This window comes from Python bivittatus, unplaced genomic scaffold (genome assembly GCF_059951505.1).
Source record: "Python bivittatus isolate LINGU-HERP-01145 unplaced genomic scaffold, Pbiv_v1 ctg000240_np1212, whole genome shotgun sequence".
NCBI lineage: Eukaryota > Metazoa > Chordata > Lepidosauria > Squamata > Pythonidae > Python > Python bivittatus.
The window spans coordinates 2,519,528-2,538,282 of NW_028277051.1; the positions used below are offsets into that span (position 1 = coordinate 2,519,528).

Sequence of the window (18,755 nt, forward strand, 5' to 3'; positions counted from 1 at the left end):
AACCAACAGTAAGAATTATACTATAAAATCAATACACCTCAGGAAACACGACGATCATAGAAATAACACTTAGGCAGGCAGAAGATTCTACACCTATAACCCGACATTCTGACACCTGAAGTTACTAGTAAGATTTACAACAGGCTAGCCATATCATCAAATATTGCTAACCTCCACTCTCAACATCTATTCCCAAGCACTTCTACCAACTGGCTAGGATTATTAACAGGTAAGTTTCAAATCTTTCTTAAATGCATCCCAAAATGTATGAGGCCAGAACAGAAAAGGAAGAGAAATCCAGAATGGAGGATCCAGAATTGAAACGCACAGAAACCGAACAAGACAAAGTGTGGTGTAGGTGGTCCCTAACCCCATTCCCCCTCTAAAGATTCTTTAAATGGCAGAGGGAGCTGAAGTCAAGGGAAAGGGCAGCCATGAGGTGAAAAAGGCCACGAGCAGGTGGACAGTCATCCTTGGGTCAGAATGCAGGTCTGGCCCTAAATTCTAAACAGGAAGGGAGGAAGGGGAGAATAGGAAACGGGAAGGAAGGAAGGAAGGAAGGAAGGAAGGAAGGAAGGAAGGAAGGAAGGAAGGAAGGAAGGAAGGAAGGAAGGAAGGAAGGAAGGAGGGAGGGAGGGAGGGAGGGAGGGAGAAACAAAAAGGTGAGAGAAAGGACGACGGAAAGAAAGAGAAAGATGAGGGAGAGAAGGAAGGAAGGAGAGAATAGGAAACAGAAAGATGGGAGGGAGGAGGGAGAAACAGAAAGATGACAGAAAGGATGGAAAGAAAGAGAAAGAGGAAGGAAGGAAGGAAGGAAGGAAGGAAGGAAGGAAGGAAGGAAGGAAGGAAGGAAGGAAGGAAGGAAGGAAGGAAGGAAGGAGAGAATCAGAAACAGAAAGAAGAAGGAAGGAAGGAAGGAAGGAAGGAAGGAAGGAAGGAAGGGAGGGAGGGAGGGAGGGAGGGAGGGAGGGAGGGAGGAAGGGAGGGAGGGAGGGAGGGAGGGAGGGAGAAACAGAAAGATGAGAGAAAGGACGGAAAGAAAGAGAAAGATGAGGGAGAGAAGGAAGGAAGGAAGGAGAGAATCAGAAACAGAAAGAAGAAGGAAGGAAGGAAGGAAGGAAGGAAGGAAGGAAGGAAGGAAGGAAGGAAGGAAGGAAGGAAGGAAGGGAGGGAGGGAGGGAGGGAGGGAGGGAGGAACAGAAAGATGAGAGAAAGGAGAGAAAGAAAAAGATGAGGGAGAGAAGGAAGGAAGGAGAGAATAGGAAACAGAAAGAGGAGGGAGAGAGGGAGGGAGGGAGGGAGGAAGAAGTTACCTTCCCCTGCTTTTGTCAGAGATGTTTTCGGGGGACATTCGGGGCCCCGGACGCTGGTGGGGAGCAGCCTGCACCTGGATTTCGGGACTGTAGCGGTTCGAAGCCTTGACCCGGTTTGTCGGCGCGACGGACGTCAGAGCAGAGGTTTGGAATGTGCTTGTGGCAGTCGGAAGGGAAGGCTGGGTGGAAGTCTGGCTGCGAGCAAAGTCCTGCGTGATGATTTGCTGGGGCCAGGAAGGAGCAGAGCCAAACCAGAAGAGAGAAAAAAAGAAGTCACCTGTGAGTCTGCCGGCCCTTGCTTTTCAAAAGTCCAGCAAGAATCAAGCCACAAACCATGAACCACACGGGATTAATCCTTTTATTCTAAGTCTGTTGTGCTGTGCTGAGTTGTTAAGGCAGGGTTTCTCAACCTTGGCCACTTTAAGACGGGTGGACTTCAACTCCCAGAATTCCCCAGCCAGCCTTGCTGGCTGGGGAATTCTGGGAGTTGAAGTCCACCCATCTTAAAGTGGCCAAGGTTGAGAAACCCTGTGTTAAGGCAAAGTTACACTGCTGCTATGAGGGGGTGTGAGGAAAGAGACACTTAGTCTGGAAAGCAACTTGGAGGTTTTACAAATACTTCAATCACCCAAGAGTCTTTCCAAATGGGGGGCGCTTCCCAAACGTCAGAACAACAGAACCGAACTGGCTTGGAACCCCTGCACATTTGCAAAGGATCCCGCTTTTTACCCTAAACCGGCCTCCCTCCCCGTTAGGATCTAAACCCCATCGTTCCAGCAGGTATGGCAGAAGGAAGGCTGAGCTTCGAAGATTTCAAAGAAGAGAGCCAGCTTGGTCTCGTGGGGAAGGCCCCAGGCTGGAAAGCAGGAAACGGTGACTTCTAATCCTGCCTTCGGCCTGAAAGCCGGCTGGGTGACTTTGGGCTGGTCCCTCTCTCTCAGCCCAACCCACCTCACAGGGTGGTTGTGGGAAAATAGGAGGAGGAAGGAGTACGAAGTATGTTCGCTGCCTTGAGTTATTTATAAAAATAAGAAAGGCGGGATAAAAAAAATCTAAAAAAAACAAAACCCTGGCCCACCTTATTCTCCATTTTACAGGGTGCCCAGAGATGTTCAGCCTGCCCCAGAACTGGAGTAAACCCCGAGAGAAAAAATGGGGTGCTCTCTCTGCACGGAGGCCCCGAGTGCAAACTCACACAGATGTGGTCAGCCAGGGTGATCAGGCGGTGAGTCCGGGGCACGGGCCCCATTCCTTCACCCTGGGCAGGCGGAGGGGCCGGTGGCGGCGGCGGCTGCTGGGGCGGCTGTTGCTGTGGCGAAGGCGAATCTTGTGGAGGTCTGTAAGGATGACTCGGCCCCTCGTACTGGCGGCTGCAGTCTCCTGCATTTCCCAAGGGGAAGGGGAAGAGATTTGCAAGTGGTGCGGCTTGCGTGGGAACCGTTTAAATGGGTCTCTGCCCCCCAAATCGCTCTGAGAAGCTTGTAAACCAGACCACGGGCAAGTCATCCCCTTTTTCAAACAAGCAACTTGATGGGACATGTTGCTCTCTCCCTGTCTGGCGTTCTGCAGAGGGGCTAGAACCGCAATTCCCAGAATTCTCAGCCAGGACACAGGCTGGGTTTTCCAGGAGCTGCAGACTTGGGCTGTTGGGAAAGTGCTGTCAGGCCCAGCCCAAGAACAAGAGGGAAACAATCCAACCAGGTTCAGTTCTTTTATTGCTCGCACCATATAGGCAGAATCTTGCCGGACTAAATCTGTACTACGCTAACCTAATGGATATACCCTGGCAGATTCTAGGGAGTGGCTATCTTAAGTTTCTTCCTCTTCCCACACTCCTGCTCCGGACTGTGTTGTCTCTTGTCTCCCTAGCCCGCTGCCTTCCTCCTGGAATGCGCTCCCTCCTTCCTGACAACCTGGTTGTCTACTGCGTTCCATGACAGGTGCTAAGTGGGATCGGATCCACAAGCAGGGCTTGTAGTAACAGCCTCGCTTTCCAAAATGAGTCAATCTCACTGGAAGACTATAGGTTGCCCTTCCCCGAGCTGGTATCCTCCAGTGTGGTCACCCCTGGAGAGGGAACCAGGTAGAAGATAGTTCTTGGAATGAGGCTGGTCTCAATCTTAGATAAATCTGGGCAGTCCAATTTTTGTGAGTGAAAAAGCTAAGTGCCCCACCCTAGAAAAACTTACTTTCTCCTTGATTCATTTTGGGAGGTTCCTGTTGGTAAGGAGGCATCTTTTCCTGAGAGGGGACAGGCGAGTTAGCAGGGCTGATCACTTCAATCGCATCTCTAGACGTTTCGTATCGGTGCGAAGAGGAGGACACTGCAGAAGATAAGGATGAGAGAAAGACGTGGTGTCTACAGTAACTTAGAAGGATGTTTATGCAGAGTCTAGAAAACTCTGCAGCATTTTACAACATTATTTCAGAATAGACTCTGTCCTTTCCCTAACCCAGCATTTCTCAACCTTAGAAACTTTAAGATGCGTGCACTTCAACTCCCAGAATTCCCCAGCCAGCTATGCTTCTGGGGAATTCTGGGAGTTGAAGTCCATACATCTTAAAGTTCCTAAGGTTGAGAAACGCTCCCTAGCCCTTTAAACAGCCAGCATGATGTGATGGTTAAAGGTCCTGATGCCCCTGGCCCCAGCCTGGAAGGTATCCATCATTCCCTGCCCATCAGCTTTGCTGGAAGAAGTCCTGCACTTGGCAACAACCTCGTGTGGGAAAGCCCAGGGCTGGCCTGACCACCCACTGTTAGCTGGAGGGCACTTCAAAGAGGTCATGCTTTGGTCTCCTTTCAAAGAAACCATGGATACCTCAGGTGTAGGAAGAAGGAAGTCATTCTAAAGAGACAGTCTGTCCAGGCCAAGGGTGTAAATAACCTTTATCAAATGGGTTAGTCGAACATTTTGTGCTCTAAAAGCCTCTGGGGATTTTGGTGGAAAAGCAGCATAGAAACATACGCTGGCTGGGTTCACACAACACACTATCCCAGATTAACAAAACAGGAGCCAGCTGGGCGCAGGGGTGAAGGTGGCTGGGCGAGAAACCGGGAGTCCATGAGTTTTAGTCTCCCCTTAGGCACAAAAGCCGGCCGGGTGACTTGGGGCCGGTCCCTCTCTCTCAGCCCAACCCACCTCGCATGAGTGTTCTTGTGGGGAAAAGAGCCTCGAACTGTATAAAATAAAGATGCAACCCAAGTCTAACAATATATAAATAAAAGCCAATTTCCACGTCCACATGCCTAATTGTGAGGCGCAGAAAAGAGCAACAAGGATGAATGTCGGACCAGGAACTATGTCTTACAAGGAGAGCGCGAGGGAGTGGGAACGGCTTTCTGGGATATGCTAACGCTTTCCGTGGGTCTGATGACGTATCGGCCGAAAGAACGCTGAATCTCTCTTCTTTTAGAGGCCAGCAACAGAATACTAGATTTCAGTCCCAGAAAGGTAGGTTGATCCTGGCTGAATGTTTGGAAAAACTTCCTAAAGTTAGAGCTGGTGGACAGGGGAGCCCTGATGCCAAAGGGGGGTGGATGGACTCCCCTTTGCTGGAGGTGGTCAAGCAGCACCTGGAAAGGTGCTGATCAGAGGGGCTTTAATCTGGATCATAGCACAGGGCAAGGCTCCAACTTTATTGCTGTACAGCAGTGTTTCTCAACCTTGGCCGCTTTAAGATGGGTGGACTTCAACTTCCCCATGGCTGGCTGGGGAATTCTGGGAGTTGAAGTCCACCCATCTTAAAGCGGCCAAGGTTGAGAAACAGTGCTGCAAAGCGTAAGGAGGTTGACAATGATGGAAATAGGCAAGAACGATTCCTTAGGGGCTAAATCCAGAATGAAGCAACATTTGGAAGTGGCTCAGACAGACACCTCCCTAATTCACTGAAGTATAGGAAGGAGGAGGAGGTCCAGCACAATCAGATTTGCAAGATTCGGTTATTACAGTCAACCTCAATAAAGACAGTTTATTCCTTCCCGCTGGAGCTGAAGGAATTCCTTCTCCTGCTCTGGTCTACCTAGTGGGGCTGACAAGAGCCCCTGCCAACCAACCAACCAACCAGCCAACCAACCGACTAACTAACTAATTCTTTCTCTCTCTCTCTCTCTCTTTTGTCACTCCCCATCTCGTTAAAAAACAATTCTGGGCGGTTTACAGAGAAGATAAAACCAATTAAAATACAATATAAAAACAGCCTTAAATAAACAATAAATAAATTCCAAGAATTGATGGAATTGGCAAGTAGCTGAGGGAGCGAATAAGCTACTACTCAATTAACCCCACTACAGCTTAAGTTGATGGTCTGGTCCACCAACCGGCTAAGGCTGGGTTTCCCACCACACCACACCCCGCATCGCAGATCGCCTGATCCCATTTTGGCCTCGTTGAGTGTGTTGTGTGAACTCAGCTGTGGATCAGAGAGAACGAGCTGTGCTGTTATTGGTTGACTCAACCCCAAAACTGCCCCGCCAACAACCCGGCTGGAAATGCCACCCAGCTGGACGACAGAAAGCGACGTACGGCTGCCGGAGGAATCTGAGCTCTGAGAGCCACGGTCGCGGGCATCCTTGTCGGAGGCAATCTGCCGCGTGATGATCACGTCGATGAAGTTGGCTGCTGTGATGGTGGTCTTCCCACGTGTGCGCAGCTCCTCCTCGTACTTAGATATGGAGGGCGGGCCTTTGTCCTTCCCGGCCTCGGAATAGATGGCAGAAGAAGGCGGGTTCTGGGATTTGCTGCTTGAAAAAGGCGCCGACGCCGATGAGGTGTAGGGGCCGGGGGGGCCCCTCTTCTCCCCCTCCAGCGCCTTCTGCTCCATTTGCTGCTGCTGCTGCTGCTGCTCGCTCACCACTGCAGACCTGCGCCCCGGATTCTCCTCTATCCGCCCCCCATCGTGTTTGCCCTCCTTGGACTTGGCCACTTCCATCTGTGGAGCGGACGCCGCAGCATCCACCAGAGCAGCCAGCGCGTCGGCCGCAGTGCTGTAGCGTGAAGCTGGCAACCCTTGGTTGATGGAGGGAGCGCCAGGGGGCAGCTGCCTGTCGGGGAAAGGAATGAGAATTAAATGAGAGGAAAGAGCCAGACAACAACACGTCCAGGATTGTATTGTCTCACATATCTGGTGTTTCTGTAGCTATGAAGACGGACGCTGAGTCAGCGGACAGGAGGGCCTTGATCGGCTCAGCTGATACACCAATTAAGTCCCTTGCTGGGGGAAAAATGCACCCACTGGAATGTCCCAGGGTTGTCGACTATAACATGGAACTCATCTACGTGGATCCTGTCTTTGAGGCTAGTCCAGAAACATCAATTAGTACAGAGCTCAACATCCAAGCTCTCCTCTGGAACTCAGACTCTGTTACTTTTGTGGAGAAAGCAGGCTAGCTTCCAGTTTTTTTTTTCTCCCAGATAAGGAACAGAATGCTGCTTATGAGCTTTAAAGCCCTGTGCAAAACGGAAAGCAATAAAGATGATGAATGGACTGGAGGCTAAATCCAGTGAAGAATGGTTAAAAGATGTGGGTCTATTTAGCCTAGGGAAGAGGGAGTGGAGGGGAGACAGGATAGCAGTCTTCCAGTCCTCGAAGGGCTGGCCCAGAGAAGAGGATGCAGATTTATTTTTTGTAGTGCGCAAGAGTAAGGCGAGAATCAATGGGTGGGAGGTTAGCAGGGAGATGAGGAGGAATTTGCTGGCCATGAGAGCTATTAGCCGTGGGACAGCCTGCCTCCTGGAGTCATGGGGGATCCATCAGTGGAGGGTTTCAAGAAAAGAACTGGACAACCATTTATCTGGGATGGTCTGAGGATTCCTGCCCTGGGCAGGGGTTGAAGACCTCCAAGGTTCCTTCCCACCCCAGGCGTTCTGTGATTCTGCTTGAGCTAAAGCCATCCTCTACTGCAATGGTTACCAACATGGCAACTTCCAGATGTCTGGACTTCAGCTCAGACCTTCTGTACAGATGCTCCCACTGTCCCTATGAAGTTGAGGGACCAAAGTACTTCATCAGCTTTTTTTTAAAAGGCCCTTGAAATACAATTCTTTAGACAGGATATCAATCATCAATTATTCCAATTCTGATTTTAATATCTCTGGTTTTAAAGCTGTTTTTACACTGCTACCGAAAACTACCAAGAGGTTTCGGAGGGAGGGAGGGAGGGAGGAAGGAGTTTCCATCAAGTCACTTTGGGAATTGAAGAGCAGAGGAAAACAGCTGCAGTAAATAATGAACAAGCAAGCCACCATCGTAGATCACAGGGAGAATCTTTGAAGGATCAATAACGTTCTTCACAGCCATTCCAAATCCTCCTCATCTGAGCGAAGGATGGCTAAAATCACAGAAGGAATGCAACTGCCTGTCTACCCAAACACACTAAATCTTTTCGCTTTGTGGAAGCTTTCAAAGACACCTTGCTTCTGGTGGGCACTGACCCAAGGGCTCTGGATCGCTCTTAGTATTCATCTAATAAAGCAACTCTAGCCATTGCTTGAAGCCCCACTGACTTCGGTCTGCCCCTGGATTCAACCCATCCCATCCCTCCAGAGCTCTTCGGGGTGCAAGGCAAGCGGTCTGGGCTGGGTCCTTCTCCTTCAGCGGCTGCTCCCCTGGCCTTGGGTAAACTAGGGCCTTTCCCACCACGGAATCAGAGCACTAAGGATAGCGTCGTCAACCTTCTGAAAGCAAACCAGACGTTCTTCATTACGTAGCTCTGGTCCAACCTCCCCAAAGCAATCCTAGAAAGGCTGCTTATCGCAAGGGAAATATCTGCAACACAGACGGAAGCCCCAGAAGTCAAGAAGTCATACATAATGCGCAGCTGGGCGGCAGGGTCCAGCGGGGTGATGACACTCGTCCCGTTGGAGCCTTGGAAAATGCTGGGCCGTTGCTGGAGGATGTTCTCCTGGTTCCGGACCGAAGGCGACGGCGAGCGGACGTAACCATGGCTGCCTGGTCTCCCTGGCTGCTCGGTGCCTTTGGAACGTGCAGGGAAACTGAGTCAGGAGGTGGAAAGGTAGGGGTCTGGCTGTCCCCCGTCGCCTCCCAAAGGTCACAGCAGATTTTCACCATCTGGTACCCTCTAGGTCAGCTGGACTACAGCTCCCATCAGCCCTGGCAGCGTGGTCCAGTAACTGTGACCAATCCTGCCTACAGATTCTCTTCTGCTGCTGAAAGGAGGTGACAGAAAGAGGCCACGGGAGCTTACCTGGGCGCAGGTAGAGGTCCGTGGGAGTGGACGAGATTCGCTCCCGCTCCCGCTCTTTCTCCCTCTCCCTCTCCGCACTGGCCACCACAGAGGCCGGCAGGTGAGAAGGGTGCCCTGGTGAGCAAAGGGGAGAAGGGGCCTTTGAGGGACGGGCAGACAGCTTACTCACTGGTAACAGGAGAGACGCATCAGCCATTTTTAGAGGATTCTTCACTGAAGTCCCCCCCTTCCATCGCTCCCTCCCCCCCCCAAATCCAGGAAATGGAATTTAAGGAGGATGCTAAATATGTCAAGAACTCCTAATTTCATCTTGTTCTTCCTCACGGCCTTTCTTTGGATTACGCAGCTTCACAAAGAGGAAGACATTAAAATGAGGAATCGCTCTACTGTTTGGCATCAACACTGCTGGGGAGAAAGCCACCAGCATATTGGAGTGGGTGAGTTTTAGGTCCTGTCTATCTGCTTTCTCTGTCATGGCCCCCACCCTCGGGAACAGGATCCTCCAGAGACCCGGGTGGCACCCACTCTCCTGCGGTTCCCCAAAGCCCTTCAAGCCTGCCTTTAGTCCCTGGTCTGGAGTTAAATGTGTTGAGGCGACTGTCGTGCTGTGTTTTAATGGCTGTTATTAATCCGGGCTGCTTGATTCTGTCTATGTCAGTGTTGTCCAAACTTGGCCACTTTAAGATGAGTGGACTTCAACTCCCAGAATTCCCCAGCCAGCCATGCTGGCTGGGGAATTCTGGGAGTTGAAGTCCACTCATCTTAAAGTGGCCAAGTTTGGACAACACTGGTCTATGTTTTAACTGGTTTTAATTAATATTAGATTTTGTAACCCGTCCGCAGTTTGAGCGGATGGCTATAATACATACAGTGGGGCAAAAAAGTATTTAGTCAGCCACCAATTGTGCAAGTTCTCCCACTTAAAAAGATGAGAGAGGCCTGTAATTTTCATCATAGGTATACCTCAACTATGAGAGACAAAATGAGAAAAAAAATCCAGAAAATCACATTGTCTGATTTTTAAAGAATTTATTTGCAAATCATGGTGGAAAATAAGTATTTGGTCACCTACAAACAAGCAAGATGTCTGGCTCTCACAGACCTGTAACTACTTCTTTAAGAGGCTCCTCTGTCCTCCACTCGTTGCCTGTAGTAATGGCACCTGTTTGACCTTGTTATCAGTATAAAAGACACCTGTCCACAACCTCAAACAGTCACACTCCAAACTCTACTATGCCCAAGACCAAAGAGGTGTTGAAGGACACCAGAAACAAAATTGTAGACCTGCACCAGGCTGGGAAGACTGAATCTGCAATAGGCAAGCAGCTTGGTGTGAAGAAATCAACTGTGGGAGCAATAATTAGAAAATGGAAGACATACAAGACCACTGATAATCTCCCTCGATCTGGGGCTCCATGCAAGATCTCACTCTGTGGGGTCAAAATGATCACAAGAATGGTGAGCAAAAATCCCAGAACCACATGGGGGGGCCTAGTGAATGACCTGCAGAGAGCTGGGACCAAAGTAACAAAGGCTACTATCAGTAACACGCTATGCTGCCAGGGACTCAAATCCTGCAGTGCCAGACATGTCCCCCTGCTTAAGCCAGTGCATGTCCGGGCCCGTCTGAAGTTTGCTAGAGAGCATTTGGATGATCCAGAAGAGGATTGGGAGAATGTCATATGGTCAGATGAAACCAAAGTAGAACGTTTTGGTCTAAACTCAACTCGTCGTGTTTGGAGGAGAGAGAATGCTGAGTTGCATCCAAAGAACACCATACCTACTGTGAAGCATGGGGGTGGAAACATCATGCTTTGGGGCTGTTTTTCTGCAAAGGGAGCAGGATGACTGATCCGTGTAAAGGAAAGAATGAATGGGGCCATGTATCGTGAGATTTTGAGTGAACACCTCCTTCCATCTGCAAGGGCATTGAAGATGAAACGTGGCTGGGTCTTTCAGCATGACAATGATCCCAAACACACTGCCCAGGCAACGGAGGAGTGGCTTCGTGAGAAGCATTTCAAGGTCCTGGAGTGGCCTAGCCAGTCTCCAGATCTCAACCCCATGGAAAACCTTTGGAGGGAGTGGAAAGTCCGTGTTGCCCAGCAACAGCCCCAAAACATCACTGCTCTAGAGGAGATCTGCATGGAGGAATGGGCCAAAATACCAGCAACAGTGTGTGAAAACCTTGTGAAGACTTACAGAAAAGTTTGACCTCTGTCATTGCCAACAAAGGATATATAACAAAGTATTGAGATGAACTTTGGATATTGACCAAATACTTATTTTCCACCATGATTTGCAAATAAATTCTTTAAAAATCAGACAATGTGATTTTCTGGATTTTTTTCCCCATTTTGTCTCTCATAGTTGAGGTATACCTATGATGAAAATTACAGGCCTCTCTCATCTTTTTAAGTGGGAGAACCTGCACAATTGGTGGCTGACTAAATACTTTTTTGCCCCACTGTATCTTTTTATTTTATTTAGTTATTTAGTTAATCATTCCATTTATATGGCTGCCCATCTCAGATCCATGACTCTGGGTCGGTAACAGCAGTTAAAAACACCATACGACAGCACGCAACAATCATACATGTGTAACTGGCAGCCGAGGTGAAACCACAGCAAACACATCAGCACAGCCATTTCATGTTAGGAGTGTCTGTGCTGAGGTGCCTGGCCCACCCCCACCCCCACTCCAAAGCCCCTTTGCTGTGCTGGATCCGAAGCCGGGCACGTCCGCAATTCAATGCCACCTGCAGACCCTTACCTGGAGACATGGAGGAAGGGTTGTAAGGCCTGGTTGGGAAGGCCAGCTGAGTCCCGGGGATGTACGTGATTCTCTCCATTGGGGGTGTGCTCGGCCCTCCGGGATGTGGCACCAAGATGGTAGGAGCCATGCTGTTCAGGTCGATGATTCCTTATTAAAAGAGGAACGAAGAAAAGCTAACACAGCAAGACCAAAAGAGTCGTGGATCTGTTCCTGCCGCCTCCGCGCTTGCAAACTCTTTGCAGCCATCTTCCTTGACCCAGCATCCACTCCAGCCATGTGGTACTACAACACTCATCATTTCAGGCCATCCAGTTTGTCATGACTAACGAGGACAGTGATACAGATGGGATCCTGACTGTTTGGGGTCTCCATATCATGTCCCCTCGAAGGAATGGCTTTGCTTCTCACCTTGAGAGAATCCAGAGCCCTCAAGGATGGTCCTTGGGGGAAAGCCAACAAGAAGGCAGGCAGGGTGGTTAAGGAGGAGGAGTCTTACAAAACTAAACATATACTGTAATGGTATGTGGGAATGACCTTGGGATGCAGCAGGAAGAGCCACAGCCACGGGAAGTGGGCATGGCAAATGTTTAAGAAGGGACCTTGAAGTTAGCCTTACGAGGTAGACCGGACAGGAAACATGACCAGATAAACTAATTCTACTTTATTGTAAGGCTACATTAACAGAATCTTGCAAGTCTGAAAGTACAATTCTCCCCCGTCTTTACAGCCCGAGAAACTAGGGAGGGTTCTTTCTGAGCTTCTTGCTCCACCCACTGTGGACTATGCTGTCTCTTACCTGACCCTTCCCTAGGCAGCATCTCTTTTCCCACCTCCCAAGGTCTTTCCCACATACCATTACATCCATCGCCTTTACAGCCCAAGAAACTAGGAAGGGTCCCTTCTGAGACATTTACCACGCCCACATTCCTGCTGCGGGCTCAGCTGCCTCTTATCTGACTGTTCCCCTGGCTGTGGCTCTTCCCTCTGTCTCCCAAGGTCATTCCCACATACTGTTACACATACAGATCAGGGGAGAAGTTTTCACAGACTGGACTCCTATCCTTCACTGACAGAGTGGACTGAGTACAGAAGAAGGCAAACATTTTGAGTGGGGGCCCTAGGATGCAGTGGGAGGAACGGTAATGCAAACCAGGTGGGGTTGAGGTTCTGGGTGTTCTTCCTGGGTCCTGAGGGGAGAAGCAGATTGGAGCTTGACTTGACTTTTTACAACAATGTTATGCTGTCTTAAGGTTTATTCTGTGCTCCGGCGGGTGGAAAAAGAGCTCTGGAGAGGGCTGCAGGATGCCTGCTCCTGATGGCCAGGAAAGCAGAACTATAAACAGTAGAATTCAACAGCAAGGAAAAAACCCAGCCCAATGACAATTCCATCTTAGCTATATTAGGTACAAAATGGTCACTTTACCAAAAAAACTTTCTTCAGCCTCTGGATTTTATTTTTCATCTCTGAACAATGCATGATTCATATTTGTCTTTCTACCCACTCTGCTGACTGTGAACAACCATCCACATGCCTAACAAAACAACTGTAACCTGTAAAATCTCATCTCCCTACAGAGCGGCCTCAATCGGACTGAAAGAACCACAATCGGGGAAACGGAATAGGAAACAGAGACCATTTGTCCCTCAATTTAGTTTTGTGCAAATTGCAGGGAAGGAGAGGCACAGAGAGAGAGAATTCTGCAGTGCTCCAAACTGCTTTTGCTACTGTCTCTGATGCGACCTATTGGAGATACATAACACTCCCCCCAGACCGTCCTAAGACAGTGTTTTTCAACCTTTCTGCAATTGTGAACCACTAAAGAAATGTTCAGAAAATTCAAGGACCATCCAGTTAAATAAACACCCTACTACTCTCTATGTTTTCATCTTTCAGAGCATGGGAGTTTGCATTTCTTTTGAAACTACTACAGTTGCATTGGTGGACACCTTCCCGTCCCCTCCATTTTTAAAGACTCTTTTAGCCTAAATATTGTATCAAAAGAAGTCATCCAAAATTATCTGAGGTGCCCCATGCCATACCAAATGTAGGACAAATGCCTTAGTCAAGAATGTTCTCTGAATTTTAAGGGGTGAAGGGCAAGGGGCTCTCCAGCCCAACGAAACCCAATTTCTAACTGATGTAACTTGTATTTGCATGTTTTTTGGGGCGGGGGAGAGGAGGCAGTTGTTTGTGTGGACCCCCAGTTGGTAAGAAGTCCTGGGTGCTTCAATGAATCAGTTTTCAGCCCTGATCTGTCCCTGCAAGTCAGCTAATAGTTGGCACACATGGGGAGGCAGGGTTGAGGGGGCAAGTGAACATCGGGAGTCTGTGCTGGACAATCTGGTGGACTTCTCCAGATTTAGTTATTTAACAAATGTATATGATCACCCATCTATCTAACGAAATTCTGGGCGAGATATGGACTAAAAAACATAACCGAACTCTATAACTCTCATATAAAATAAAACAGGGTCAAGGCCCCTGAAAAACACATTTGCAGCATGTCCACAAAAGCACAGCCACAGCAGAGCTCCATCCACACCCTGGCTCCAGTGCCCAGGGGAAGAAGGACCAGCCTTCACAGCTTTCTGGAAGGCCAACGGAGTTGGGGCTGTCCTTATCTTGGGGGGAGGTTGTTCCACAAGACAGGCACCATGACAGAGAAGGCACACTTCCTGGGGCCCACCAAGTGACACTACTTCACCAATGGAACCTGGAGCATGCATCCTCCACCAGAACTCATGGGATGGGCAGAAACCATTGGGGATAGGCAGTCCTGCAAATAATACTTTGCGATCACCCTCTGAGATGAACCCGGTCCCAGGAAAGAAAAAAAATGTTCCTGCTGACAATGGACATCCGAGACAGCATTCCAGCAACAGCCTTAACAGCACAGCTCTCGATTGCCCTGGCTTCTGGACAGCTGATCCTCAGCCAAGGAAACTTACCTCTGGCTCCTGCGTAGGGAAGAGCCAATGTCTGCTCCCGGGGGGACAGCCCCCGCGCGATGTCAGGGCGCAAGTTGACTTGCATCTGCTGGGAGGTGATGTAGTCGTTGAGGATGGTCTGCCGGGTGTTCTCCATGGCGTAGAGCTGGTATTGGCTGGGGTAGCCGGGTGTGGGCGAGAGCTGCCGCTGGAACATGTAGGCAGTTGCTGGGAGGGGGGAAGAAAAAAGAAGTTTGATGGCGAAATGGGACGCCATCAGTTTGAGGCTTAGACCAGGGCTGCAATTACAGCAATCCAATTCCTTCCTGGCCCAAAGTTCGCTGGCTGAATTGGTGGCAAACACCATCGCTCTCAGCCTCAACACGCCGAGTTGTCATCAAATGAGGATGGAACCATAATTAGAGGAAGAGAAAATGAGTCTGCCTCTGCCTCCTCTTCCTCCTCTTCGTTTCTTTTCCAGTTCTGCTCAGAAGATTCTACTCTTACGGGGGCCAGGCTGGGAACTCCCTTCAACAAAAGCGGGAAACGGTGCTTGCAAAAAACTTTGCAGCCCTTCCACAGGAGGGGGAGCAAGGGAGAATCAGGACAGACAAAAGGAGGTTGTTGTTGTTTTTACACAAATGCATAATTCAACTCTGGAATTTGCTATCACGAGATGTGGCGCTCAGCTGGCTTCAAAAAGGGTTGGACCCATCCACGGTAGCCCTGGGGATCCGGGGCTGTTAGTGGGACTGCCTCTGAAGGCCCTCTGCCGGGAGACCGGTGGGCTCCTTTGGACAGCTGATGGGAGAACAGACTGCTGGATGATATGGGCCAGGGATCCCCTCCAGCAGGCTATGGCTTAAATTCTGGAAGCCAAGCAGAGCTGAAAGAAGATGCTTCAGTGGCCCTGTGTCTGACGCAAGGATAAGAGGGCCAACATTGCCAGCAACTCTGTGCGCCTGCCTCTGTCTAAACGACCAAATCTTGTAAGTGTTTCATCTCCATATCTTAGGGCAGTATCAGTATCTTGGCATTTTCGTAAATAAATGAATGGGAGAGGGTTGCCTCCCAGCAATCATCTAGCACAGCTGACCATGAGCTAACTCTGCTGCATTCTGCTAAATAAAGTCTGGAATGGCTTTAAAAGGAAGAACTGACCCAAAAGAATCAGGCCCATTAATGGCTCTTTACTGTTTCAAACGGCCCCCGCCCTGTCAGCATCTGGGAAGGCCCTGAAGATGCGGCTCTTCACCCAGGCCTTTGGCGAGGACATCTGATGCCCCTTTTTTACGTTTCCCTTATTCCCATCTGGGCTGTTTTCTCTTCTCTTTTGTTTTGTGCTAAGTACTGCCCCTTTTTAAAAAATGTTTTTAACCATCTGTAAAGCACCTTGGGGTTGGGTGGCATATAAATTTGATATATTATTGTTATTGTTAGCTAAAAATGAAATCTCGGAGACAGGATAGCCAAGTACCTAATACAGGCTATTTTAACCATTTCCTTCAGGTAGTTTCTGGAAGCATCTGGCTGGCCAAGGTCAAATACAGGTAGTCCTCATTTAGTGACTGCCTCATTTAGTAACTGTTCACAGTTACGATGGTGATGAAAAAGTAACTTTGCGACTGATCCTCGTATTTACGACCTTCGCAGGTCTGTAAAGCAAAGGAAAGCTGAAGGAAGACTGTAAGCACAGTCGTGGTTTCACTTAGTGACCACTTTGACAATTGAGTAGCCGGTCCCATTTGTAGTCATTAAACAAGGACAATCTATACAGTAATCTACTCCCAAGGGCTATAATCCCACCATCTCAGGATCCTTGGCAATTGGTTCTGTTGATGGGTGAAGGGCTAGCGGGGATCCTCCTCAGCAGAGAAGCCAAAACAGATGTGCTCTAAAGCCCTATTCCTCAACTTTTTCCAGATGTGCTTGGCCTCCATTGCTCAGCATGGCCTTTGCCCATGCTGACTAAGATTTCTGAGGGTTGTAGAAAATCCAAGAAACTTGGAGGATAGATGGGTGGGTGAGGAAGGTGCTGAAAGGCAGGGAAAAAAATCCAACCCCCTCCCCAACATGATTTGCAAAATGCTTCTGACTGTAGAAAAGCAAAAAATGTACATACTGGGGTCCAAAGCTCTGTGGAACTGCATGGCTGGGTCCAGGTGAGGAGAAAGATGGCTCCTGTAAACCTCTGGAGCAGCCCCTCGGTGGTGGGGGTCAAACGGGCTGTGAGTCACCACAGGATCCACCCCTGGGACTGGAGATTTGGCGGGGACACTCTCCCGTTGCGTTGGCGTCAAAGTGGACTTCCTCTCGTGATTCAAGGGCTTTCCTGAAGGAAGGTTGCCTGCAGGGGAGACCCGGGTTCAGGTTAAGAGTTGGCTTATAGTTGTGGGAATGCAAGTGGCTTCTACGCCCCCCTTTTGCAGCTCCAAAACCAAGGTGGACCATGATTGGTGAAAAATGTTGGCTTAATTCCTTGCTGTTTTGAGTCGGAAGATTTTTCCATACACCCTAAGAACTGGCCTTGCCAAAAAAAAGAGATCCTCTCCCCAAAGTAATGAGAAAAGATGGGAAAAGCTGTGTCAATGGCTCCCCTCCTGCTGCGTTACTGTCCTGCCAGCTGGACCCTTGACCCCGAAAGGTGTTAAGTCCAGCCGTCAGATACTAAGAGGTCCCCCACCCCAAATTATAGGAGCTGTGGGAAGAAAAGGCGAGACTAAATCATGATTTTGATTTGACCCAGCACAGCTCTTCTAAAGTTCTGGAGCTGCAGAAGTGGAGTGCCACTGTATAAATGAAAATATCTCCACCACGCTAAGTTGGCTTCCAGGTGCAATTCAAGGTGCTGGTTACTCCCCTACACCCCTCATTTGCAGGATCACCCGTCTCTTGTTGCTTCTGCTACCTGGTGAGATTGGGCAGAGAGGGCACCCCTTGGGTCGTCTATCAGGACCTTGGAGGTGTGCCTTCTCTGTTGCGATGTCTGCCCTCTGGAACCCACTCTAATGACATTCAGAAAGTCACTGAAAACCTGGGTGTTCTCCCAGGTCTTGGGGCGGGTGGTAGTTGAGCCCCTGTGGGATGTTTTGTCTGTTATGGAGAGTTTGCCTTCTGGATCTCTTCATTTTTTTCATTGTTGCTCTTTTTTTAAGAGTAAGCTGCCTAGAATCGTTCGGAGATGGGCAGCCTCTAAATGGCATTAAAAGAATAAATCAATAAAGAGCCCAATAAAGGTTTATCGATGGGCAGAGCAAACAATGGGCAATTATATAAAAGATGCCAGTTTTTCCTGTATTCACTCCACCCCACCCTGAAGAACAGGCAGAAGAAAACCCACAATTCTGCCCTTTTAAAAATAAATTATTTGGTTTTAAAAAACCTATTTATCCTTTAAGGAATTGCAGTATTGGGGACTTAGAATCAAAGCAAAAAGAGACACAATTATTTTAACTCAAAAACGAAAAACAAAAACGTATCCAAGCATCTGTAATTGTAATCAGTCCCACCAAGTTCAGTGGACCCTGGACTAATTCCAGGCAAGGGTTAAAGGTCAGCAGAAGATAGGCTTTGAATGCAGCCGTGCCTGTTCCTAAAATGGAGCAAAGAACTAAGGCGTTCACGATTCTTTCAGGACTGGTAAGCTTTTCAGCATAAAGACGGACCCTGAGAACAAGGTCATGAAAATAGTCCTGCAGGAGCAGGCCTGGGCATATCTAGCCAGCATGCGGTCTTGCGTGGTGGGCCACCAGATGCATCTAGGAAGCCCCAAAGTAGGAAGTTAAGGCAGCCATCCTCTCCCATTGTCTCTCCTGGGCACCCGGTAGGTCAAGGCAGAGTGCTCCTGTTCCTGGAGGCAGTCACCAAGCCATAGACAGACCTGACCTCTAGGTCCCCTTCGGAAGCCATCAAAAGTAGTGGCCAATGACACATATTGTGGCAACATGTTCCATACACTGCTTAATTATGGGACAGGTTTTCTTGGCTGCTGTATCTATTCATTTTTTTGGTGCTGTATTGCACTTGTTTGAATTATTTTATGGTTGTTCACCACCCAGAGTTACTTGGCTGAGATGGGCGGCTATAGAAATTAAAATGAGTAAAAATGAAATACCGGTAGTCCCCGGGTTAAGAACGCCCGGTTTAAGGACGACCTATAGTTAAGAACGGAGCCTATTGTAGCAACATTCGAGTTAAATACACGATTCAAGTTAAATACACAATGGTTTGAGTTCATTACACAATACTACTTACGCAGCATTATACAATAATACTGTTCCGGCTTACGTACAAATTCGACTTAAGGACAGACCTTGGGAACAGAACTCGTTCTTAAACTGGGGACTCCCTGTAGTTCTAATATTATGGGAGATGGAAAAAAAACCCTACTCCCTGTTCAGCCTTTCTTTACTATGCATCGTGTTATAAACCTTGACCATGTCTCCTTGCAAGCATCTTTCTCCAAGCAATGCTGTCCCAACTGCTGAATCCCGTCCCCTTACAAGCCCACTCATCACCTTGGTTGCCCTTTTCT

General features: G+C 48.9%; 1 protein-coding gene and 1 long non-coding RNA gene across 8 annotated transcripts in view; one reads left to right on the top strand and one right to left on the bottom strand.

Moving 5' to 3' along the window:
- NCOR1 (nuclear receptor corepressor 1) overlaps positions 1–18,755 on the bottom strand; it is a 124,734-nt gene that overhangs the window by 12,585 nt on the left and 93,394 nt on the right. For all 7 annotated transcript variants that reach the window (XM_025171240.2, XM_025171242.2, XM_007435278.4 and 4 more), the window contains 9 exons: positions 16,344–16,568; positions 14,243–14,449; positions 11,291–11,440; positions 8,518–8,631; positions 8,120–8,285; positions 5,837–6,354; positions 3,503–3,637; positions 2,509–2,693; positions 1,314–1,537 (listed from right to left, as the gene is read on the bottom strand). In XM_025171240.2, coding sequence (XP_025027008.1) covers positions 1,314–1,537; positions 2,509–2,693; positions 3,503–3,637; positions 5,837–6,354; positions 8,120–8,285; positions 8,518–8,631; positions 11,291–11,440; positions 14,243–14,449; positions 16,344–16,568 — 1,924 coding nt within the window. The remainder of the gene's footprint in view (positions 1–1,313; positions 1,538–2,508; positions 2,694–3,502; positions 3,638–5,836; positions 6,355–8,119; positions 8,286–8,517; positions 8,632–11,290; positions 11,441–14,242; positions 14,450–16,343; positions 16,569–18,755) is intronic.
- On the top strand, positions 8,186–13,149 carry LOC112541505 (uncharacterized). Its single transcript, XR_003085499.2, has 3 exons — positions 8,186–8,325; positions 8,864–8,954; positions 12,869–13,149. It is a non-coding gene; the product is annotated as an uncharacterized LOC112541505 (long non-coding RNA).